The sequence below is a fragment of the Myxocyprinus asiaticus genome, chromosome 14 (assembly GCF_019703515.2).
Source record: "Myxocyprinus asiaticus isolate MX2 ecotype Aquarium Trade chromosome 14, UBuf_Myxa_2, whole genome shotgun sequence".
NCBI classification, from domain to species: domain Eukaryota; kingdom Metazoa; phylum Chordata; class Actinopteri; order Cypriniformes; family Catostomidae; genus Myxocyprinus; species Myxocyprinus asiaticus.
In genome coordinates, this window is record NC_059357.1 from 45,243,154 (window position 1) to 45,270,247 (window position 27,094).

A 27,094-nucleotide genomic window follows, 5' to 3' on the forward strand; every position below is an offset into this window, starting at 1 on the left:
TGACTTTCTATAGTGTGGTACTATTTAAAATTTCACAACTTAGTCCCTCTGTCCACATATGTGGACATACGTTTTTAAGAAAACTATTTGCTCTAAAAAAAAAAAAAATTGTGTGTGTGTTTATTAGGTGCCTCTAGTTAGAAATGAAAAAAGGGAAATGGAAAATGCACACTGCATTCACGCCCGGGGCTCAGGAGGTTAAAGCGATTCGTTTTGGTTTGGTTCAGCTGATCAAAGGCATGAAGACGTCTGTCTAGTCTATGATTGCTACAAAGTGAATTAGCGCTCTGCTCGCTGTCATCTGCTACAAACAGAGCGTGCGAGTATGAGCCAAGGAGCTCTAAATTCCGGCTCCATACATTCAAAAGCGCTCACATTTGAAGCGCGCAACACATGCAAACTATATATTTATCTAATTAAATTGCAGCCTTTGCAGTTTAATAATCACACTAGAACATAACGTGATCTTAATTTGTGTGCTGAATGTTTACGTAATGACATTCGTACAGATGGTATTGGAGCATTTTTACGAGCACGAGTACAAGTACATGAGCGCAGTTTCGAACCCGATTCCGATAACAGTATCGGTATAGGGACATCCCTAATATTTGATATCTCTATATGTATTCACACTGAAATGGTACTGAAGAGTACTCTTTTATTTAATCAGTGCAACCATCAGAACTTAGATACAGTAAAAATCTAATAAAAGGCATGTTTTCCACACTGCTTTCATTTTTAATCACCCTTTAGCTTTTATGCAAGTAACTTAAATTGTCCCACAGTGTGATAATTTAATTAATAAAAGTACAAGTAAACCATTAATATGAATACACTTCAGGACCCTGTTGACACTGATAGACATTTAATGACAATTACCTAAATTACTGTGTATAAATTATTATTTAGAGCAACTGCCTCCCTGATGAGTTTTCTTCCAGTCTTTTCATCAGTTTTTGGACGAATGCATGTTGACGGATGTTATGTCATTAGTTGCTTTAGCCAGGGCTATCAACTGGCCAGCTGGAGCCAAATGTCTTGCACCTTGAGCCGCGAGACCAAAATCGATCTGCGTTCCCACCATCGGGCCAATAGCCCCGCAGTGTTACCCTAAAACCCGCCCTAATACCCCGTCCCGGTGCTAACATCACACACCCCACCCATTTCATAAGCAAGAGGGAAGCTCAATCTGAGGTATCATTTTATCTAGTTATCTACAATATCGAGTTTATATCGAATGTAAACAATAGCTAGCTAGCAAGATAAGTTAGCATTGTCAACTCACCGACTGTAACTGCCATGGTATCCTGAGTGGTCTCTCTACTAACAGCGGGACGATGTCCTAGCACACCATCCATGATCTCAAACCACCACTTTGGGCACCACTTTTTCCATTGTATGTTTTAATGGATTTGTACTGTGCCTACAATTTTTTAAATTTTCCTGAAACTGTAGTGTATCCAGCACACAACGCAACCTGGCAAGTTCAGTTAAACTCCGCCTTTGACAATGATCCAGCCTCAATCCTGGAACAGTGGCTATTGTGGTGTCCCATTTGTTTCACTTGTTGATGATGGCCATGACATATATAAAGCTTTGAAATTTTGAACCTCTCTTGCTACCTTTTTTTACAGTTAGGTCTGGCACATGCTTTGTAAACTCTTTGCAGGCCACAGCTTGAGCAGTCGGATGCAACCAAGAGGATGTCAAAATCCCACCGAAACAGCTGAACTTTATTCAGGATTAATCAGAATCACTTGATGACAGGTGGACGGATCATTACTTTGAATGTGTTTAGTAATTTCTGAACACAGTCAGAAAATGCAGTTATATTCAAGCTACAGCAGGTTTTTTCGTAGTCCAGCAACAGTCTGTCTGTCCAAGTATAAATGACATAATGTGGAATTGAATATTTGAAGGAAATTAAATACATGTGTTGTGTAATGTGGTCCGATTAATATGTATAAATGCTGGACAAAGCCGAGCTACAGTACAACCACATAATCTAGGTCGGTTAATCCGACTTTGCAAACATGGACTAGCACTTCTGTGTAGGGTTGAAAATTAACAAAGGAAATACATTTCTGTTACAAACCCCATTCCTTTGTGAAAACAGACCACCTCTTGCATTCCAAGACATACAGAGGGTGCCGATAGTGATCTATCAGCCTACTGGCTGATGTGTTTGTATATTTAGGAACTGCAGATGGTCACAACATGAATACAGTGGGGGTTAAAGGTGGTCTGCTGATTGGTCAGTTTAAATGCATCAGTTCTGGTTCTGGTCTCTCTTTTCTCTGGGCTCTGCTCTTGGGCGACTGAGTTACAGGCCATAAGGCCAGACTCTAGCACTCAATAGCCTTATTTCCACTATCAAACGAGGGCATGCTAGTGTGTGCCAGGGCCAGTTGCATTTGCACTGTCACTTCCATGGATTTATCGTGCCTCTGGGCTTTCTCAGGCCAATGGCTTTTGGCCGATTACCCTTGGGCCAAACAAGGCCAACTGGGTATCGAGGCGGGGTCAATGTCAAAGGCGGAGTTTTGCCGAACTTGCCAGGTTGTGTATCCAATGCACAATGGTATAGGTTCGGGAAAAATTTAAAAATTGTGCGCACAGTACAAATCCATTAAAATGCACAATGGACAAAGCGGTGCCCAATGAAAGAACTTTACATGGTTCGAGATCATGGACAAAGTGTTAGTGGAGAGACCACTTGGCATGTTACAGCTGGTGAGTTGTCAAAGCTAACTTGTCTTACTAGCTAGCTAATGTTTACAAATGATATAAACTTGATATTCTAAATAAGTAGATAACATGATACCTCAGCTTGAGCTTCCCTCTTGCTTCTGAAATGGGCAGGGTGCGTGGAACGCAGATCGATTTTGGTCTTGCGGCTTGAGGCCCGAGGCTATTGGCCCCGGCTGGCCTGTTGATAGGTCGGACATAACTGGAAGTAAATTAATGAAATCAAAGCATGATGAAATAATTGAGGCTTTAAACTACCTGTTGAGCAAGCGGTTAGGCAATAGCCGATCAACTTTCAAGCCTAAATGCTGAAAGTGAAGAACTGTGTGTTATGAAAGCTGAGGCACTAGTGTCAGAAGCAAAAATACAAGACCTTCAATCTCATGTAGATAAATTACTAGGAGCAGTTAGCCCTGGTTCAAAAGTGCAAAGAACACAACGAACTTATTGCAGATCTAAAGGCTAAACTAACTATGCTAGAGGCCATGTCTCCCAAAACGCTTAGCAGCAATGGGACTAAAAAGCATGTTCGCTTCTTAGAGGAGGCAACCTGCTATAATGATTCTGTAACATTTAGTGCAGAGGAAACATGTGCCACAGATCAGGAAGGTGTGCCTATTTCAGTTGGGTGATGCAGCACCATAATGGCACAGAGTCAAAAGGTGTAAAAGAAGCAGTAGACTAAGTAGACCTGGGTAGCTCAGCGAGTACTGACACTGACCACCACCGCTGGAGTCACAAATTCGAATCCAGGGCATGCTGAGTGACTCCATCCAGGTCTCCTAAGCAACCAAATTGGCCCGGTTGCTAGGGTGGGTAGAGTCACATGGGATAACCTCCTTATGGTCACAATTAGGGGTTCTCACTCTCAATGGGGCACATGGTAATTTGTGTGTGGACTTGATTATTCTAGACAATTCTATACTTTTAAATAGCACTCATTCATTTGTATGGTCAGTTTTGGATCATTATCTAAAGTTAATTGACTAATACTATTCAGACAAGTCACTCCCCATGTACATTTACACTGGCGGCCAAAAGTTTGGAATAATGTACAGATTTCGCTCTTATGAAAATAAATTGGTACTTTTATTCACCAAAGTGGCATTCAACTGATCACAATGTATAGTCAGGACATTAATAATGTGAAAAATTACTATTACAATTAGAAAAAGAAAATTCAGAACTACTTTTTTACTAACATTTTTTTAAACTACTTCAAAGAGTTCTCATCAAAAAATTCTCCACATGCAGCAACGACAGCTTTGCAAATCCTTGGCATTCTAGCTGTCAGTTTGTCCAGATACTCAGGTGACATTTCACCCCACACTTCCTGTAGCACTTGCCATAGATGTGGCTGTCTTGTCGGGCACTTCTCACACACCTTACAGTCTAGCTGATCCCACAAAAGCTCAATGGCGTTAAGATCCATAAAACTCTTTTCCAATTATCTGTTGTCCAATGTCTGTGTTTCTTTGCCCACTGTAACCTTTTCTTTTTGTTTTTCTGTTTCAAAAGTGGCTTTTTCTTTGCAATTCGTCCCATAAGGCCTGCACCCCTGAGTCTTCTCTTTACTGTTGTACATGAAACTGGTGTTGAGCGGGTAGAATTCAATGAAGCTGTCAGCTGAGGACATGTGAGGTGTCTATTTCTCAAACTAGAGACTCTGATGTACTTATCCTCTTGTTTAGTTGTACATCTGGCCTTCCACATCTCTTTCTGTCCTTGTTAGAGCCAGTTGTCCTTTGTCTTTGAAGACTGTAGTGTACACCTTTGTATGAAGTCTTCAGTTTTTTTGGCAATTTCAAGCATTGTATAGCCTTCATTCCTCAAAATAATGATTGACTTACAAGTTTCTAGAGAAAGCAGTTTCTTTTTTGCCATTTTTTTAACCTAATATTGACCTTAAGACATGCCAGTCTATTGCATACTGTGGCAACTCAAAAACAAACACAAAGACAATGTTAAGCTTCATTTAATGAACCAAATAGCTTTCAACTGTGTTTGATATAATGGCAAGTGATTTTCTAGTACCAAATTAGCAATTTAGCATGATTACTCAAGGATAAAGTGTTGGTTGCTTTTGAGGAGGGAGCATCCAGAAGACTGGGTAATTTAGACTTGTTTGTGGAGAAATGGGGCAAGTATCTGGCTTATTTGGAGGGCTCTCGGGGAGGGACAGTGGAGAGAGGGGTGTAGTGGATGTGTATGATTGTTATATTATATATTCTGATTCTGTTTGTATATGTTTTGCTTTTCATTGTTTAATAGATGAATCAATAAAAATGTTAATCGCAAAAAGCATAAGGTGTTGGAGTGATGGCAGCTGGAAATGGGGCCTGTCTAGATTTGATCAAAAATGACTTTTTTCAAATAGTGATGGTGCTGTTTTTTACATCAGTAATGTCCTGACTATACATTGTGATCAGCTGAATGCCACTTTGGTGAATTAAAGTACCAATTTCCTTCAGAAACAGCTAAATCTGTACTTTATTCCAAACTTTTGGCTGCCAGTGTGTGTGTGTTACTGGTATGACTTAAGTCTTCATCTCATTAATGGTTATAATTTCATACTTATGTTTCAAAGTTAATTACATAATTTCTTTAAGAGTAAAACTTTGTAATGAGGAAAAATATAACTGTGTGCACCTTTAATTATGTAGATTTGAGAGTCACGATCTTGTGTGTGTGAAATGTTAAGGACCGTGTATGCCAGGTTGATAATCTCAGAGGTAATTTATTTATACCAAGTAGGCAATTGTTCTGAAAGCAAAAAGCAACTTATAAATATTAGTTTATATAAGCAATCAATATATATTAGAGATATAAGAGAACTCATAAGATTAAATGCAAAAGCAAAAAAATTAGGCAATATGGAATACATTATGAAGACAATCCATGTAAGATCAGAGAGGGTTTTTTTTTTTTTTTTTAAAGGGGATGCAAGGAAGCCATGCAGCAATATCAGTTACATGTTGAGAGAACCCATATAAGAAAAAAATATTTTAGTTTGAAGACATTTGATGCAAATGAAATGCACATCATCACTGCTGGTTCAGGAACTCTTTCTCGAGTTACTTCAGCATTTAATGCTGGTGGTCAAAATAGCTTTCTGTGCTTTAGCACCACCAGTTGCACTGGGCTTTGATAACTATAGCGGCTCCCGGCACGCAATCCAAAGCTCACTTTTTGTTGGTCAGGGCATTTAATTGCCGGACCGAAAAAAAACAAAAAAAAAAACAAACAAACTTGCGTTGTTGGTGCGTGAATGTTCGCTCCAGGTGTGAAAGGCTTCATAGTAGGCTAATCCATTGTTTCTATTCAAAATGTTCACTGCGATGAGAAATCATGGTGAAAATTCACGTTTTGTGAGAAAGGCCTTAATACTAGGCTGTAGGGCTGCAAGATTATGACAAAAATCATAAATGTCAATTATTGCACTTGATAATGTATTTGCGATTATTACGATTGATTAAAAGATTAAATTACAGTTGACAAAACCAGTTTTTACTTGATTCAATATGCCTGTGTGACATGTAACAGGTTGATAAATACACATCCTCACACGTTTAACACAATTCTAAAGCCTGAGAAAGGTGGCATAAAATACAAAACTACCATCAAACATACAATATGTGTCTTTCTAAAATCATTTGTCCACGTAAATAAAATTACATATGCAATATTCAAACTTATTAACAGCCAATTTAAATTGACCATGTTACTGCGTTCAGTAAGCGCTGTGGTGCCGAGACGGCCCATTTATCCCCTTAGATCTTCAATGGTCATCTTGTTCAAGTAAGATCATTGTTAGATCATATTTGGCGGTTGCACTTTGGAAATTAAAAAGTTTGTGCGAGTTTGTGCGATTTGTAAAAATTTTAAATCTACCAATAGCAGCTGCGGGACAAATGCGTCTTTTTAGAGCAGATGTGATAATAAAGACAGTGACTTGTGAAATATGCCATTCATGCCATATTCTTTATGTTGGCTACACCACCAAAACAAGCTTAGAACAGTTAAGCTGAATTACTTTATTGCTATTTTATACAGTCAAATTGGCCTACTTATTAACAATACTAAACTGTTATTTAATTTTTAATAATTTGTACACAGAAATCGAGCAATGAGACGAACTCTCCCATTACAATGACTGAAGCTGTCACTCACTTCAGGTTTACACTGTTTGAGAACTGCAGTTCAGTGCAAGCTCACTGATGCTCCAAACAGAGTTCTACTCTCGCAAATGCTCTCATTAAAAATGATCTAATCAGGATAATAAAATAAATTATTATATCTTTGATTAGAATGGAAGCGTTTTAGTTTTGGTGTATTGCTCGTTTGCAGTGTACTTACCATCTACTTTGCAAACGAGCGGCGTAACATTCAATGAATCCAAAATAATTATAAAGTGCTTTGCTCTTTTGTTCTACAGCTTCTTTTCGAGTGTCAGGTGATGTTTCTTCAGTATTAAATTTAATGCGCCATCACGAACAGAGGTGAAACGTAAAACAAGCATCTTGGCATCAGACTGTTTAAAACTTGCGCTCAGGATCAGTTGTAATTGCTGATAGGACGGAGGACTAATTTAAGCGTGTCTGATTGGCCATTGCCATTTCACTGCTCAACAGACATGTCTGTGATTGGTTAGAATTCTTAACTGCTGCAAAAACACATTGTAAATAGAAGACATTGACACAACAGGAGCAGACTTAAAGGCTGTAATCATCAGTTTTCATGATTACATAATCGTCGCAAACATAATCATGATTTGTTTTTCGACTGTGCTAGACTGTCATCCAATCAACCGCACAGCGCAACCAACGCAAGGTAGACACGCTGACTTGCGTGACCCTCTACTGCAGCGCAAGTCCGACCTTCAGTGGCGGTTCTAGCTTGTATTGTGCCTTGGGCGAGACCCGCTTCAACACGACCCCAAAGATGTTGACAGTGGGGTTGTATGGTGCTTTGGCCGAAACCCGCTTCAACGCGCCCCCAAAGTTGTTGACCGGGGGCGGTCTGTGTGGGTGCCTCGTGCCGCTCACCGCAAGAGGCCGCCCTGGGCAACTGCACGTGTTGCCCATGCCTAAATCCGCTACTGCCGACCTTGGTACACAATTTTTCGACCATAGCCCTTGACATTCAGAAGTGTTGAACTCACAGCTGGTCTTTAAAGTGGGACTCACCATCTGCCAGAGCAATTTTGAGCACGGGTGCTCCCAGGTACGGAGGCTGTCGGCATATGGGCATAGCAGCCATTTCAGCCCTCATATGAGATATAACACAAATTCTGCATTGTCTCATGGCAGTATTTAATAAAACCTTGTACAATTGCTCAAATACAGCGAATACAATCATCCCCAAAGCAAGGAGATCATTCAGCTGCTCCCTCAAGATTATGCACATGATGTAGTGGATTGAAATGCGCAATTAGCATTTTCTTTGGTCAAAAGTTTAGAAATGTGCTTAAAAATGTGAAACATTTGGAAGAAAACCCAGCTAGTGTTTCTCAATTATTTAATACTACCACTAAGACTTGCACATTTTAGCTGTCTCCCTTATTAGACACTTCAGATCATGTAGCACTCCACTAATTATTAGCCTATCAGTAGAATCAAGTGTGTTAAAAAAATGAGATATCCAAAATGTGTTGTGAAAGAGGTACGCCATAAAATGGGTTGAGAAGCACTGTACTAAGTTATATGCCGCATTATAAAGGGTGCACACACTTATGCAACCAGGTTATTGTAAGTTTTTTTCTTTTTCACTTGAATTCTGTTAATTTCAAAATCACATTAAAAGATGAAATGATTAATATTAGTTTCATCTTTCCATCTCAAAACCTGCCATTTGACCATTTTAACAAATTTATTTTTGCTATATCGCCCAGCTCTACTCCCTAATACATTTAACATAGAGTGACAGCTGATTCATCACAACAGGTAATGCAATGTAGCAAATGCCCTTTCAGATAGAATTACACTTTTGGAGCAAAATTCTATCTTTGTGTTTTCCAGAATTTCATACTAATGACATAGCATTACCTACAGTTTGCTCACTTTAACAACTCTGGGCAATGACGTTTTCTATGACTTCTTAAAAACTTTAATTGGTAGAAACATTTCCCACATGAAGGGCAGTGGTATGGCTTCTCTCCAGTATGCATGCTCTCATGTTGTTTTAGGGTGTGTGACCGACTGAAACTCTTTCCACATTGATGGCATATGAAAGGCTTCTCTCCAGTGTGGCCTTTCATGTGCTTATAAAGGTTTCCTCTATTCATGAAACTCTTTCCACACTGATGACAAGTGTAAGGCTTCTCTCCAGTGTGACATCTCACATGATCCTTAAGGCCTCCTCTCTTTGCAAAACCTTTTCCACATTGGTGGCAAGGGTAAGGCTTCTCTCCAGTGTGACATCTCATGTGATCATTAAGGTCTCCTTTCTTTGTGAAACTCTTTCCACACTGACTGCACGTGAAAGGCTTCTCTCCAGTGTGAACTCTCATGTGCAATTTAAGGTTTACTTTAGACGTGAAACTTTTACCACACTGAAGGCATATGAAAGGCTTCTCTCCAGTGTGAAATAGCATGTGTCTGTTAAGGTCTGCTTTGTTTGCGTAATGTTTTCCACACTGATGGCATGTGAAAGGTTTCTCTCCAGTGTGAACTTTCATGTGCCTGTTGAGATCTGTTTTCCGAGAGAATTTCTTTCCACACTGATGGCACGTGAAAGGCTTCACTCCAGTGTGAATTCGCATGTGCACATTGAGGGATCCTTTAGACGTGAAACAATTACCACACTGAAAGCATGTGAAAGGCTTCTCTGCAGTGTGAGTTTTTATATGTTTCAGAAGACCCTCTTTCTGTGTAAAACTCTTTCCACACTGTGGGCAGGTGAAGGAGTATTTGGCTTGACTTCTGTTTAGTGAGAAATTATTCTCAGTCTGTGAGCAACTAAATGACTTTTCTCCAGTTATGAGATGATGATGATTCTGAGTCTGAAGTTCCTCCTTTACTTCATTCAGTTCTTGACTTTCCTCTTTCTCTTCAATTGGTTCTTGATTTTCCTCTTTAATTTCCCTCAAATCTAAAAAAAAATAAAAAAATGAAAAAACTCAGTAAAAGTGACCCTCAGTAACCTAATTTCCATCCACTTTTCGCACAGTTTTGTTATCGACAAAGTGAAAATGCATAAAAAATGTCTGTGAACTTTGACGTTTTCTGCTTGTTGCCTTTTATCGATAAAAATAGTGTGCGTGATGACGTCATGCTTGAAAAAACACTTTGTCACAAGTTTTGGTTAATTGCAAAAAAAATCTGCCCTTAAGCCGTTTCCGTACAGAAATGTGTGTATATCGCTAATTGTGTACCTTTTGCCTCCCAGATGTCCCTCATTTTTTGAGAGTATTGAGACAAATCATTGAAATTAGCCAGCTTACTGTCATTTTAATTTCACAAATAAATGCAATCAGAAGAGGAGCAATATTATTTCGTTCGGTCATTTATTTTTTTTAATACAGGGAATTTTGCCGGCATTTTTTCAAAAGCTAAACAATAATTTAATAGAATTGGGCTATATGTTAGTGTTCCAAAAAAGCAGACTGAAGTATTTCTCCTAGTATTGTGTATTTATTTTTAATTTAAAACAACTTTGTGCACAGAAATTATATGTTTTTTGTATTGTGGGCTAATTTCATGACTGCCGTCTATTATTATGAATGGTGTGGAAAAGCAACTTAAATAAATAAATGGATGGCTACCGCGATTAAATTAAAGTTGCAAAGAGTGACCATTCATTTGTTCTCTGTGCACTTGTCGATGACAGGTGCATGATACAAGATATTTGTGTTGGCACTCCTGGAAGAGTCATGACGCAGATGTGTTTGCAGCAACAGTTCTGTGCAGGTATACCGTTAAGACCAATTCATAACAGTGCGAGTTATGCTTCACGTACAATAAATTGGATTTCAAGGATGTATACCATGTCATCATGATTAACACAGGCTAACGATTGGGGTCAATTCTGTCACGTGACACAACATTTTTGCATTAATGGCAATTTTCTCGGCAATTTTCATTTCCAAACCAGTTTTTCACGACATTTAAAGTATCGACATAGAGTTTATGCTCTAGAATTAAACTGAAAAATATTATGTTGACACTTGTGAAATTTTAGCGATAATTTGCATTTCCATCAGCTATTTCGGTAAACTTTTTGATGCGCTACACCTTTGTCGCAAAAAAAAAAAAAAACGCTTTGATGGAAACATAGTTAGTGCAATGAAGTAAAATCTACAGGGGTCAAGTATGTTTTTATTTAATTTTTTATGTACTATAGGTCTATAAAAGGTGTCTTGTTCATGTTAATTCCAACAAATTTGGGCTGCACGATTTGGCAAATTGTTTTATATATATTTATTTAAAAATCATATCACACTTAATTTGTCATTCTGCGATTGCAACTGCTATATTTTAAACATTTAACATTTCTGCTCAGTAGCTTAGATATAAAGCACAAAAAGGCCTAAACTTGCTTGACTACTGCAGTCCCACTACTGCACATCACATGCTTGATTACAACAGCAGCCAAAAATTTATCTCCACATATGTGGACAGTGGAACTAAGTTGTGAAATTTTAAATAAAACCACGCTATAGAAAGTCAGATGTTTTTCATCAAATTGTTTATTGTGTTTCCAGGAGTGTTGGTTATTCATGTTTTTAAAACGTGACGCCATACAAGGTTCGGACGTGTGAACAGTGAGCTCTGTGCACTTTGCTAGTTTTAATACTTTTCGTGTCATAAACCGGTGAGATTTGATACACCCTGATCCTTAACTGTTCTAGGAAGACAGTATGTCAAAGAATTCAAAATGAATCCATACGGGCTCTGGAGACATTAAAAGACACTTACGTCACTGAATACCACACCTGGAGTCGCGAGTTCAAATCCAGGGCGTGCTGAGTGACTCCAGCCAGGTCTCCTAAGCAACCAAATTGGTCCAGTTGCTAGGGAGGGTAGAGTCACATGGGGTAACCTCCACATGGTCGCTATAATGTGGGATCTTGAAGGGATGTTGCAAGCCGCTGGCACCCCTCATGATATAATATTGGGAGGAGACTTTAATCTCTTGATGGACTCAGTCCTTGATCAAAGTGAAGCAAGTGTAAGCCCCCTAGAGCAACACTAACACTTCACAGGATGTGTAAAAATCTTGGTCTTACAGATATTTGGAGACTTTTGAACCCATCCGGTAGGGACTGTACATTGTTTTTATCAGTCCATAAGACTGATTCTAGAATAGATTTTTTTTATATCTAAGGTCCTCATTTCATCTGTTGTTGATTGCTCAATTGGAAACATCTTAGATCATGCCCTGGTGAGTTTAGAGGTGTTGCCACATATGGAAAAAAGGAAATCATATAGTTGGCCCTTTAATGTATCCCTTTAGCAAAATCCTGAATTCCAACAAATGTTAAAGGTTGAAATCAATGTTTATATGGAGACCAACTGGTCCTCAGTATCCTCTGTGGGCATGGCTTGGTGATTCTTAAGGTGATTCTTAGGGGCCGGATCATACAGTATGCCTCATTCATCAAAAAATCCAGCTCTTCTGATAACATTAGGCATTTCATCAATATTATGTGGTCAGTGGCGAATGATCAGACTCCGGTCGCTGCCATCTTACTTGACGGTGAAAAGATGTTTGATATGTAGATTGGGATTATCTTTTTAAGATTTTGGAAATATACAGGTTCAGGAATAATTTTATTGGATGGATTAAGTTACTCTATAGACACCCAGTAGCGGCGGTACAAACAAATGGATTAATTTCAGATTATTTTACTCTGGATAGGGGCACCCGGCAGGGTTACCCTCTTTCCCTATTATTGTTCTGCCTTGACCTGGAACCATTAGCAGCCACTATAAGAAGGGAAGATGGTTTTCCAGGGGTGGTGGCAGGAGGTGTCGTGCATAAGCTTTTGCTTTACGCAGATGATATTTTATTATTCATCTCCGACCCCATTAGATCTATGCCTTGCCTCCATAGAATTATTCATTCCTTTTCTAAATTCTCAGGATACAGAGTCAGTTGGTCTAAATCTGAAGCTTTGTCTCTGACATCACACTGCCCAGTAACGGCTTTCCAGCCGGGCGCCTTCCAGTTGCCCAAACAGGGCATTAAGTATTTGGGCATTTTAATCCCAGCAAATTTGTCTGATTTAGTTAGTTAAATTTGACCCCTTAATAAAAAGGTTTTCGAGTGATGTGGGCAGGTGGGCTTCATTACATTTATCTATGATTGGGAAGGTTAATGTTATTAAAATGAATTGTATTCCAAAATTTAACTACCTGCTACAATCTCTCCCTGTAGATGTCCCCATCTCTTATTTCTTAAGTCCTTCATTTGGAATGGTAAGCATCCTAGATTACATTTTAATAAGTAACAACTGACAAAGGTGGGCTAGGCCTACCCAAGATTTTGGTTTATTATTATGCATTCAGTCTCAGACATTTGGCTCATTGGTCGCTTCCACCTGAGAGAGCCCCTCCCTGGTTTTGTATTGAACAGGAAGTTCTTGCCCCTATTTTGTCATTGCAAAGCCTTTCTATCAAACTAATCGGAGAAGTTAAGTTACACCCCCATTATCTCGCATTTGCACTCGGTATGGACAAAAGTGTCCAGAGTGTTTAATTCGGACAGTTACTTAAATGTTGCCTCAAGCATATGGCTGAATCCTAAATTATGTATTAATAAGTCCCCTATCTGCTGGTCAGAGTGGATTGTGAGGGGGGTTACTACACTTGGTGACCTATATGAAAGTGGAGTGTTCAGATCTTTTGAAAATTTGGTTCAACATTTTGGGATTCCCAGATCTTAGTTCTTTAGGTATTTACAGCTGCGCCACCTGCTCTGTATTGTTTTTGGGAGTAGCACACACCCCCCTAAAGCGGCAGATACTCTGGGAGAGGTGATTACTGCTTTTGGAAAAGGTCATGAGACATCAGTGTATTACTCCCTGCTAATTCAGAGTCTGGGGGTCGGAGCTTTAACTTCTATTAAGAGATAATGGGAGAAAGATTTAAACTTGGTACTAGAGGAGGAAGTGTGGGCTAGGATTCTAAAAAACATCAAATCTGCATCTAGAAATGCAAGGGTGTGCCTTATGTAATTCAAGATTTTACATAGATTCTATTGGACCCCCTCTGGATTGTATAGGCTTGGTCTTAAAGACACACCCACCTGCTGGTGATGCCAATCAGAAGATGGAGACACAACCCATGTTTTTTGATGGTGTGTCAAGATCCAAGAATTTTGGTTGAAGCTTCAGAGTTTTATGTGTGACGTTTTGGGCACTCAGATTTCATTTTGCCCCAGACTCTGTATTTTAGGTGATGGGTGGTTATAAATTTGGGGGATAAACACATTAAAAACTGGGTTCTGACCAGCATTATGATTGGCAGGCAAATTAATTTAAGGGGATGGAAGTCAGATGGAGCGCCCTCATTACCGGAGTGGTGTGCGGAGTTGGGGAGGGTGGCTGCTTTCGAGGAGGGGTCAAGCAGAAGGCTGGGGGTTCGGAATTTGCTTGATAGGAAATGGAGCAAGTACTTAAGTGTTTTTGGGGGACTCTCAGGGAGGGGCTGTGGAGAGAGTAGTTTAGTTTTCATTATATATGATTATTATATTTTTTTGTTTGTTTTTTGTGTGTGTATTCTTATTTGTGACCACAGGGGTGTTTGTTGGGGGTCAGGGTGGGGTTTGTGATTGGGGAAGGGTAACAGTGGTGGTTAAATGTTAAATGTTGATTCAGTGTATATATGTTGTGTTTTTTCTTTGCTATATGTCTATGAATCAATATAAAATGTTAATTGAAAAAAACATTACAGACATTATATCAGAAATTAGCCTAACTAATTCTGATTCAAAGTAATGGCCAGCATCATCCAATCACTGCCAAAGTTAAAATAAAATTATACATTATAAATTCTGAATCTATGTACTGATTACCATTGTTCCATGACTGCCAAACACGTTGAGTGGTCCAAATATCATCTTCAGCCTGAAACTGAACTTTTGGTCAAATTTTAGGAGTGAATGCACCCAGTGTGCTGTCTATCTGTACTGGTCTCAGAACAGTTCAAAATGCAATTTATTTTCATCCTAACTCCACAAAAAGCCTCTGAAATTAGGGGGTCTGCGTAGCTCAGCGAGTATTGACGCTGAATACCATCCCTGGAGTCACGAGTTCGAATCCAGGGTGTGCTGAGTGACTCCAGCCAGGTCTCCTAAGCAACCAAATTGGCCCTGTTGCTAGGGACCTCCTTTCCCGCGGTGTCATGCACAATGAGCCAAATGATAAGATGCGTGGATTGACAGTCTCAGAAGCGGAGGCATCTGAGACTTGTCCGCCGCCACCCGGAATGAGGTGAGTAACCGCGCCACCACGAGGACCTACTAAGTAGTGGGAATTGGGCATTCCAAATTGGGAGAAAAGGGGATAAAAAAATAAATAAAAAGTTGTTTATATCGATAATGGTCTTGGTGCCGAATGCGCCCTTGAGCTTTTTTAACTGGCAAGCTGTAAACTGTCAAAGAGGTCCAACTAGAGCATAATTAATTACATTGGAAATCAAGTGAAAAACATCACTGACGGATGCAAATATGCGTTCGTTACGAACAGCCACAGCACCTATAATGAAAAAGGCTATGACCAGGGAGAAAGGAGAAAAAAAACTGTATCCACGTTTCCTTCTAATAAACACTACCTTTCCCAAAAGAACGAATCAATGGAGCCAGTATTTTTTCCATTAAGGGTTTTCTTCCCGTAATTAATATGCCTTTTCTGTTTTTAAAGCTCAACGAAAAGTGCTCTCCATTTAAAATTGGGCTCATCCGTTTACAGTATTTGACTAACGTGCTAAAATGGTATCTCAAAAAATACATTTGGCCTTTTAGGGCCACCATCTGTGTAAATGTTAATAAGGTTTTTGTTTTTTTTAACAGAAAACTCTTTACATGAAAGTGGTGTATTTCTCCTTATATTACAGTTTTTTAAAAGTGCTGCAGTTTTTCCACAGTCATTTGAGTCTCTCTCTATCTTCCGTCATGAATATGGGTTTACCGTTATTTTGGAATCACAATGATGGGAAACAATTACAATACACTCGAATGCTATATTTTTAACTAAATATCTGACTAATTTCTTTTGATGGAAACATGACAGAAAACGTGCGCAGAATGGTATTGATCTTACTTGATCTTTCCCCCACAGCCGCTTCGGTCATGTAGCGTCCGTGTTATCTCACACAGCTCACCAATAGTTGAACCTGATGTGAGTATGCAGCTGGATGCATCTCCAAATCACGCTGAAGGTGTCTGTGTTTCATGTCAATTTCTCTAAATTTGCGACACGTCCAGATGCAGTTTGGGTGCCTGCGAATTTCTAAAATATGGGGCAAACCATGTCCCGCCTCGCACAGTTGTTGCTGTCAATTAAAAGTAACGTCTTTTCTAAGTGCGTGAAGACAGTAATTTTGATTATTGATAAAGAACAACTGGCTTTCAGTGCATTCATTTAGGTTTATTTATGAGTTGCAAACTCGTTAGGCGACTTTATGTAGGCAATTCTATTCGTTTGGCTATTAATATAGGAACTGTTGTCATTAAGTTTCTTTCATAATGTTTAGCCATTTTACCGAAAAATTTGCATCGGTGACATCCTATGTATTGACTGTTACCGGTAACACTGTATACCGTGGCAAGCCTATATATGAGTGGTCGTTTATATGGAGTGATTAAAGGAATAAATCTATCATCATTTATAGAACAAATAAATAATATTTGCACAACAGCCCAGTAGGTGGCGATATGCACAAAGACTGCAAATCGCCAAAAAACAAATGAAGAACTCGGTCCTCTCGAACGCACATCGGAGGGTTGGTCGAAAATGGAGATTTATAGTACAAAAGAATTCAGGCTAAATATTGATCTGTTTTTCACCCACACCTATCATACGGTTTCTGAAGACAAGTATTTAACTACTGGAGTCTTATGGAATACTTTTATGCAGCTTTTATGTGCTTTTTGGAGCTTCAAAGTTTTGGACACATTTCACTTTCATTTTATAGACCAACAGAACTGAAATATTCTTCTAAAAATCAACGTTTGTGTTCAGAAGAAGAAAGTCATATACATCTGCGATGTCATGAGGTTGAGTAAATGATGAGGGAATTCTCATTTTTGTGTTAACTTTTCCTTCAAGTGTGTTCAATATCAACTGTGCCTTGCCTTATCCGATCAATTTAGGATTTGAGATTTGCCAGTAGCAGTCGAAGGAGTTGAAAAAAAGCCGCTGAGAGGGACACGTTCTGCTTCGAATATGTCAACAGGAACAATACTAGCAACAGAAAAGTCTAGAGAATTCATATTCAAAGAAGCAAACATACTAAGCATAAACAAAGGCTTATATTTATAGTTTTATAAGAATTAAATCAAACTGTATATCCAAACAATTGTAAGTCAGTGCTTTTTTTTTATTTTATAAATATGCTCATATTTTATATTATTATACCTAATGGATTTTTTATTCATGTGCATTTTATATATATATATATATATATATATATATATATATATATATATATATATATATATATATATGTATGTATGTGTGTGTGTGTGTGTGTGTGTGTGTGTGTATTTGAATCCTGTGTTATATTATAATGGTAATATAATGTATAAAAAGTGAAAAGGATCAGTATAACATTAAGTCAGCGATTTGTTGAGTCGAGATTTTTTTCTTATAAACATGACACATATATGATTAAGATTAATGTATGATCTAGCGAAACTGTCAGAATAGACAAAAAATAAAAAATAAACTCAAAAGAAAAGAATGACCATGAAAAACATGAATTCTCCAACATAAATCAGATTCAGATGAAAAGCAAATCGGTGTTGGAGCATCCCTGCTGTAAACATCTGTCCAGAAAACAATTCATTACATTTGATCTGTAAATTGTAGTGGCAAAAAATGTTTAGAATTAAGTGAACGTGAAAGAAAATGAGCAGGGGCGCTTTGTTTTAAATGCACGGTAAACGAACTCGTAAAAACGCCAGTTTAAAGTGTGCTGCGCGTTCAACATCTGTCGATTTTATTTCGCCAAATTGTGCAGCCCTACAACAAATCTGAAAGATGTTTGCAGTTTAATGTTATGATCAACTGAATGCATTTTAAAGACGTATTTTATCATTGTGTGTCTTTGTTTAGCATGTTTCTATTGTTTTAGAACTACAGCCACCCGAAACTGTTAAACTGTATAAGAATGAAGATTGAACACGAACCTGTTTGTTCCTCAGTGTGTTCTGTTTTAATTCTGCATGCTTCTGGATAAGCCATATCTTCACTCTCCTCTTTAATAAACATCTTTACAACAGTGTCACACAGATTTCACTTGTTTCCTGGAGTTTTGCTGATTTACAGACAACTCGCAATTCTCCCGCTTTCTACTTGAAAATAAACACTGGAACAGCATTTGAGGTCGGAAATAATGACTAAATTACTGTACATATAAAAGCTGAAAGTATCGTATTCCTTCTCATTCATCGCAGGGAACAATGTTGCCAACTGTTTCTCATGGGAAGTCGGCAAGGCTCGCTGAAATGGCGCTAAAAAGAAGCTAAATCACGTGATGACGTCATTCATTACGCAATACGTCAAATTTACATATGTAAATGAATTGGCGTAAAGAGCTATTGCAATTCTTTAAAGGTATAGAACATGGTTTTTTTTGTGTGTGTTTTTTTATTTATTTATTTATTTTTTTTATTGAACTAATGATTTAACAATTAGTATTTTACTACTAATCATTTACCTATCACTGACTGAACTTTCAGACAATGGGGGATTTCTATTTATTTATTTATTTATTTGTAATTAAACTGCATTATTGAACAGTGGCAAAGTCCAAGATGATCCTAGCAATAGCAACCAGGGGTAGGCAGCGGTGTTGTTTTGGGGATATTTTTATTATTATTATTATTATTTATTTTTAAACATGGATCTATATGCCTTATAATGCCTCACGTTGAGCTGTTTAGGAGATATGTAATATATCTTTTTTATTTTTGTTATTTAACATATCTGTTGTGTGATGCTGAACCATCAGTGTGTATTACTTGTGCCAGTGTTACTGTGTCACAATGACTTTTTGACAGCGACACCTGATCTGTTCATATTACTTATCTCTACACTTTATTATAGATCAGGAGTTCATATCCGTTCAATTATCTCTCTCTATTTCTCTGTCTCTCCCTGCTAAATAATTTCACAATGCTCTTCTATCGCTGTAGTCTGACTTTTCTTTTCTAAACGGAGAGCATGCAGGTGATTTGAGGTTGAGCTTGTCCCAACAAATACCACGTCATTTAATCAGTCATTCAATTTATAGGACATCCGTATGCACATACATCTCCTGATGGCATTGAAGTCAGTTATATTACTTGAAACACAGGGGGCGCTAGAACACCGAGAAAAATGAGACGTCATTCACGATAGAACTGATGTTTTTTGTGTCGCCAGATGTGAAAGAATGTCGCTAAAGCAGACTACAAAAGTCGCTAAAATTGTCACTAGTCGCTAGATTTCTCTTTTATTCGATAAGGGGGTCAAAAAGTCGCTAAATCTAGCGACGAAGTCGCTAAATTGGCAGCACTCGCAGGGAATAATCTTCTTCTCCCCCTTCTTCTTCTTCTTGTCTAATAATAGCACATTATCGCCACCTATTGAAAGCATAGCGCAGAGGTGTTGTAAATAGTTTTCGGTAATTATTTTGAATAATAAAAATACTAATATGCATAACATATTATTTATAATAATTTAATTATTGAAAACTGTTTGTATTATTTATAATAATGTAATATTACATTTGGGCTATTATTATTATCAACATCATCATTATTATATTAGACTTTCACATTTTCTTATACAATGGTAATATAATTAAACCCTTGTGTCTTAATTTTGGTGGAAAACTGTAAAAGAGTTCTGTAAAAGATTGTTTCAAGCTGACAGAAAGGCTATGGTAACTCAGATAACCACTCTGTACGATTGTAGTGAGCAGAATAGCATCTCAGAATGTACAACATGTCGAATCTTGAGACGGATGGGCTACAACAGCAGAAGACCACGTCGGGCACTTTATTAGGACCATAGTGTTCCTAATAAAGAGCTCAGTGAGTGTATATATACACTATACCAAGTATAAATACACTGCCTGGCCATAAAAAGTCACCGTTTGGATGTAAATAAGCAAATACTAAAGAGCCTATGATTGGATCATTATTGCAGTGATTAATATGTTTCAGCTGGCAACAGTTCTTTTAACCCTAAATGATGCCGTATGTAGCTTCTCATTTCCTTCTTTTTTTTTTTTTTTTTTTTTTTGATTTTTCTCCCCTTTTCTCCCCAATTTGGAACGCCCAATTCCCAATGCACTCTAAGTCCTCATGGTGGTGTAGTGACTCGCCTCAATCCAGGTGGTGGTGGAGGACGAATCTCAGTTGCCTCTGCGTCTGAGACCGTCAATCTGTGCATCTTATCACATGGCTTGTTGAGCGCATTAACAAGGAGACCAGCGCGTGTGGAGGCTTCATGCTATTCTCCATGGCATTCATGCACAACTCACCACGTGCTCCACCGAGAGTGAGATTCACATTATAGCGACCACAAGGAGGTTAATCCAACGTGACTCTACCCACCCTAGCAACTGGGCCAATTTGGTTACTTAGCAAGCCTGACTGGAGTCTCTCAGCACACCCTGGATTTGAACTAGCGACTCCAGTTGTGGTAGTCAGCGTCTTTACTTGCTGAGCTACCCATGCCCCAGCTTCTCATTTCTTAAACAACCATGTCGGAAGACGTACCCCGTGGTCGTGGAAAAATGTTACTGTGTTTCAGAAGGGGTAAATTATTGGCCTGCATCAAACAAAGAAAACAACAAGGAGATTGCTGAAATCACTGGGACTGGGTTAAGAACTGTCCAACGTATTATTAAAACTTGGAAGGAGAGTGGTGAACCGTCAGCTTCGCAGAAGAAATGTGGTCGGAAAAAAATCTTGAATGATCGTGATCAGAGATCACTAAAACGCTTAGTGAAGCCACATTGTAAAAAATCGACAGTAGAACTCACGGCTATGTTTAATAATGAAAGTAAAAGCATTTCCACACGCACACAATGCGACGAGAACTTACAGGATTGGGACTAAACAGCTGCGTGGCCACAAGAAAGCCACTTGTTAGTGAGGCTAATTTGCTAGTGAACATAAAGATTGGACTGTGGAGCAATGGAAAAAGGTAATGTGGTCTGATGAGTCCAGATTTACCCTATACCAAAGCGATGAACGTGTCAGGGTAAGAAGGGAAGCATATGAAGCAATGCACCCATCATGCATAATGCCCACTATACAAGCCTCTGGAGGAAGTGTTATGATCTGGGATTGCTTCAGTTGGTCAGGTCTAGGCTCAGCAACATTATGCGGCAATAAAATGAAGTCAGCTGACTACCTGAATGACCAGGTTATCCCATCAATGGATTTTTTCTTCCCTGACAGCATGGGCATATTCCAGGATGACAATGCCAAGATTCATCGGGCTCAAATTGTGAAAGAGTGGTTCGGGGAGCATGAGGAATCATTTTCACACATGAATTGGCCACCACAGAGTCCCGACCTTAACCCCATTGAAAGTCTTTAGGATGTGCTGGAGAAGTCTTTTCGGACTGGTTCGACTCTCCTGTCATCAAGATCTCAGCCAAAAATTAATGAACTCTGTATGGAAATAAATGTTGTGACATTGCATAAGGTTGTCAAAACAATGCTACGGCGAAACTTAAAGGCGGTCTAACAAAATATTAGAGTATGCAACTTTTTTTTTTTTTTTTTTTGTCCAGACAGTGTATATTTCTTGTATGTCATATGTATAATGATATTAATAGCTATATGTCACTTTCATGTTGTATGTCAAAGATAATTTAAATTAATAGGAGTAAAAGTCAAGGGGACCCAAGTCCATATTTGTTCATTTTAGTAGCTGTATTATTAGCAAAATATGTCAAAAACAGAAAGGAGTTAAAGCTTTAAATGTGTTGGGTAGCCAGTTAACAATAAGGCAGCATGCAGATTGTCATGTTTAAATGTGTTTTGTTCATGTTTACAGGTCTTTTATTTTGAAATTAGTTCACTTCCTTGTCTAGTCATGTGATTATCCTGTTTCCCTCTTATTCATGTGCCTTGTTCTCATTGGTGTATAATCTTGTTATTTTGTTATTAATTTAGTCTTGTTATTGGTTCATGTTTCATTGTCTTGTTATCAGTTTTGTATTTTCATTGGTTTCATTTTCATTTACCAAGTCTGTGTATTTATAGCCCTCATGTTCTCTAGTCCTGGGTCAAGTGAAGTTGTTTTGGGTTTATTCTCATTAATAGAAAATCTGAGTCCTTTTGTGTTTGGATGGAAAATGAATATGGTCTCTGATGGATGGGATAGAGACTGTCCTTAATTACTCAGACTTCTGTGTAAAGTATAACATCACTTGTACTCAGAGATCATATCTCTCTTTGATTAAATGTATTCCTTCTGGTATGGTTCAGCTGATTAAAGGCACTTTGCATTACTCACCTGTGATACCAAGGTTTATCACTATTTCTGGCCTCCATTTTGTTGAGAAAAGCTGTAATAACCAAGTTCTAAGGTCTATGTTGTCTATATAATGTTTTCCATCTCAAGGTAGAAAGAGAAGCCTTGTATTTGTGTTCACAAAAGAGGAGGTGCATGGTGCCAAGACATCTTTTCTTATCCAACTCAAGTTTTCAAAATTAGCTGACAGATTTACATGACAAGACTGATTTAATATGGATTATAATGAGTGCACATTTTGTAAAGCAGACATAAAATCATAGGAACATTAATTGTATTTATTAATTTATTTGCATTCATGATTTGTTGTTTGCTGCTTTTCTGTGACTTTGAAGTCACAAAACCATTATATGTATAGCCTGTTTTGCACTATTGGAATAATAAAAATAAAAAAAAGATTATAATTCAAAAAGACTGTGTGTAACATTGTAAGCAAAAGGCGCTTTAACCAAGTAGGGGTGTGCACACTTATCCAGCCAGGTTATTAAAGACTCTGCGGGGCTTTTCCACTGCACGGTACGGCTCGACTCTGCTCGCTTTTTGAGGGTTTTCCACTGTGGATAGTACCTGGTACTTTTTTTAATACCACCAGAGTCGAGGTTCCAAGCAAGCTGATACTAAATGTGATGTCAAAACCCTGCAGATCACAGACTGGTCAGAGAGAATCATCACTACCAGCATCACTGGATTTGCGACACGGGACATCAACCCGCTAGTTTTAAAGTTAGGAACAGCGATAGCAGTATCATTTGTTCATGTGACTTTCGAATTGTAAAAAGAAAGGGCTTTTAATACTTTAATTCTATAATAATTAATATTAATAAATAATCCTGGGTATTCATGTTCTGAGGTTTCACACTGTACATTTGTAAACTCTGTGTTAACGTTCTTATTAGCATATTTGCGGTTTCAGTAACAATGATTGGATGAAAGACCTGTGATACATAATCTGTCAATGGAGCTGCTCTTCAGTGGAAATGTTGCCAAACAAATCAGCTCTGTTTGCCTTTCGTCTTCTGAAACATACCCCGAAACACACATAAAAGCAATAGTGTCTCTTCATCATGCCTATTATCGCATTTGACATCACTGTTCGACATTTTACCAGTTTTCCTCAGATGGAGAACATAAACAGTGCATGAATATTAAATGAGGTAAGTACTGAGGCATTATATGATTGGTTGTGTAACTTTTCATAACATTCTATCACAGCATCGTTTCACACTGTATACCTTTGGCAGCAAATGTGGTGCTAACCCGGCTCTGGAGAAGGGTTTAATAACTCCTTTTAAAATTACAAGTGTGAAATGTTGTTTAAAAGGATGATAACCCTGGGTTAACCACAGTGTGAAAAGCCCTATGCTGGACGAAGCTGAGCTAAACTATCTAGGTCTGTTAGTCTGACTTGGCAAAAATTGGACTGGTGCAATTTCAGTCAGCTTTAAGCATTTGCATGACATTTTAAATAGTAGGTTGCTGGGTTTTCATCCAACAATTTTTATGCAAATTTTTAATTTGTGAATAAGAAAACCTAAATAGATAGGAAAGATCCTAATCTAATCATTCCCTTAAAGGATAAAGGTGTACTTATGATTTCTTTTTTTTTAACAGGTGAGAGAACTCGGAGAGGGAACTGTGCTAATGTTTCAGAAACTGGTACAGCATGAGCAGTTTCAGCAACATTTGTAGTAGGTACAGTGGAAGAACATCGCTCAATGGATCATTTGAACAAACAGCATCAGACAGTTCTGCAGATGATGTAGCTCCCTGCAACATCTGATCGGTATGTCTTCTCCAAACCATTTCATCTGCTGTTTTGACCTTGTATGACACCGGACCCGTCCATGATAGCACTGTCGCAGGAATCCATTTTGGACCGTTCCCATAATTCCGTGCCAACTCCGGAGCACCTGGCGTGAACACTTTGTGTTTAGCTCTTAGTGCCCATCTTTGAATCTGCTTCCTTTGCTGATGTAAGACCGTGTCTTTGATCTGTGCTGGTTTCAGTAGGTCAAAGTTTGTTGGCAGTTCTCTGTTTAGCATCAGATGAGCTGATGACACCTTTGTAACATCATGTGGGGTACTCCTATAACTTATCAAAAAGCTGTGAAGACACTGATGAAATGTGCCCTGACCCTGAGATGCTTTTAGTGCATGCTTCATGGTTTACACAAAACGTTCTGCCAGACCACTGGTTGAAGGATGGTATGGTGTCGATTTGATGTGTTGTACCCCATTTACCTGCAAAAATGTAGCCATCTCCTGAGATATGAATTGGGGACCATTATCTGATACCAGTTGCAATGGTGGTCCAAATCGACTAAACATTTCTCCCAACTTCTCAATGGTTTTCTCAGAATTGGTGGAACTCATAATGGCAATCTCGGGCCATTTACCTTGTGCATTGACGACAAGGAGTAATATTCTGTTCTTCACAGGGCCTGCAAAATCAACATGGATATGATGCCATGACTTTTCAGGAAAATCCCAGGGGTGCAGCGGAGCAGGCTGTGGAGTGTTACGTATTCGCTGACATGAAGGACAAATTCTTGCTTTTTCCTCAATTTGTCCATCAACCCCTGGCCACCAGAAATAGCTCCTTGCTATCTCCTTCATGCGAACAACTCCACAGTGTCCTGTGTGTAACTGTTTCAAGACTGGTTTACGTAATTCTGGTGGAATAATCACTCTCCTTCCCCACAACAAACAACCAGATTGCACCGTGAGCTCATGTCGCTGTGAGATATAAGGCCTTAGATTTGGATCCTCACTTTTACTCTTGCCTGACATGAATATGTCCATGACTGAAGATAACACTGTGTCATTACGAGTGCCCTTACGCACTTGCAAAGCAGTCACAGGGGTGTTTTCTACCTGTTTGAAGTAGAAAATTTCAGCAGCCTGCTTTCTTTCTGTCTGGCAAAGGCAATCTGGAAAGGTCATCTGCATTGCAGTGCAGTTCTGATTTGTGATACTTGATGTCATAATTGTGTGCAGACAACAACAAGGCCCACCTCTGCATCCTGCTAGCAGCGAGTGATGGTATGCCAGTGTATGGACCAAAAATGGAAGTGAGTGGGTGGTGATCAGTTACTAGAGTAAACTTCCTCCCAAAAAATATACTGATGAAATTTCCGCACACCAAAAACAATGCTCAGTGCTTCTCTCTCTATCTGAGCATAATTTGTTTCTGCCTTGCTCAACGATCTGGAAGCAAATGCAATTGGTTTCTCTTGTCCATCTGGCATGATGTGGGATAGCACGGCTCCCACACTGTATGGTGAAGCATCATAAGCCAGTTGTAACGGTAAAGAGGGATCAAAGTGTGTCAACGCTTTGGACTTCCGCAACATCTCTCTTGCTTTCTGAAATGTCTCCTGACATTTAAGTGTCCACTTCCAATTTTTCTCTTGACACAATAACCTGTGCAGAGGTTTCAACAGTGATGCCAAATCTGGAATGAAACGGCCATAATAGTTTAGCAACCCCAAAAAGGATCGCAGCTGACTGACATTCTGAGGTGCTGGGGCCTCCACAATGGCTTTAACCTTGGATGGGGATTCATGCAAACCAGAAACTTCAATCACATGGCCAAGGTATTCAACAGATGATTTGAAAATCTGGGTTGCCAGATATCAAGAGATGCACTTCCTCATTTACATCTTTACATCTGCACAATTTGGGAATACACTGCCTTGTAGAATACAATGCTTGATTTGAGCAATCTGACAACCATGAGCGTGAGCACTCTCTACTGCCAAAACGTGCGGTGGGTTGACGTGTCCTTCCAAGAGTTCAAATGAAACTTATGCCACTGAAGATAATGCAATTTTTCATTTCATTTTTCAAAAATGGGCAAGAGAACAGTTCAACAAAATCTTTTGACATTCTTAAAAAGTAGAGAGCGGAAGGTAAGATATTGCTATGGCTAATGTTTTAGGACATTTCCAATGACTTAAAAACATGAGAATACACCATGGTTAGGGGGCCTGGGTAGCTCAGGCCCCCTATGAACGTACATACATACAGATATATATACACATACATTCACCTCATGAGCCTCATTAATGATCTAAGTATTTCATTACAAATTCATTAAAATTGGTCCTCACAATCCACCAGAACAGTTTTGAGTGCGGGTATTCCCAGGGGTGTATGGGCATTGCATTGCACCATTTCAGCCCTCATTTATGAGATATTACACTCATTTTGCAGCATCTCCTGGCAGCATTTAATAAAATCTTGTACAATAGCTCCATAGTAATAGTAACATAGTAATTTAAAAAAAATGTGCAGAACACTTAAAAAATACAGAATTTGACAGTGTTTTAGTGTGTGTGAAATGTGTTTGTAAAGTGTAAAGGATGGGCAAGGAGGAGGCGGAAAATGGCAGAAGAGTCAACGTAACATTAATGACAGAAATTCAACTTAAAACAACATAAAACAAAGGTGCACACACATACAGCGGCCACATATCTCTCTTTCTCTCTTAAACTGGCATCTCCGGCTCCCCTTTATCTCGCTAGCCGCTGATCAGCTGACTCCGCGCCGGCTGTGCACCCTCACGGCACAGCCACGCACTCCTCCTCGTCACACTCCTCCCCCGCCCGATTCAGGCCAGGGCACTATCCGGACTGACCTACT

The 27,094-nt window shown here is 38.8% G+C and overlaps 1 protein-coding gene across 6 annotated transcripts in view; it reads right to left on the minus strand.

Moving 5' to 3' along the window:
• The window catches only part of LOC127452154 (gastrula zinc finger protein XlCGF8.2DB-like), a 467,064-nt gene that overhangs the window by 139,810 nt on the left and 300,160 nt on the right, over positions 1-27,094 (minus strand). For 2 of the 6 annotated variants that reach the window (XM_051717428.1, XM_051717423.1), the window contains exon 1: positions 18,100-18,416. The exons of 2 other annotated variants lie outside the window; for them this stretch is intronic. In XM_051717428.1, coding sequence (XP_051573388.1) covers positions 18,100-18,181 — 82 coding nt within the window. In that variant the 5' untranslated portion in view covers positions 18,182-18,416. Of the gene's footprint in view, positions 1-3,882; positions 9,838-18,099; positions 18,417-27,094 lie in introns of those variants that run through there. 2 more of the 6 variants (XM_051717429.1, XM_051717430.1) reach the window with 2 other exon arrangements.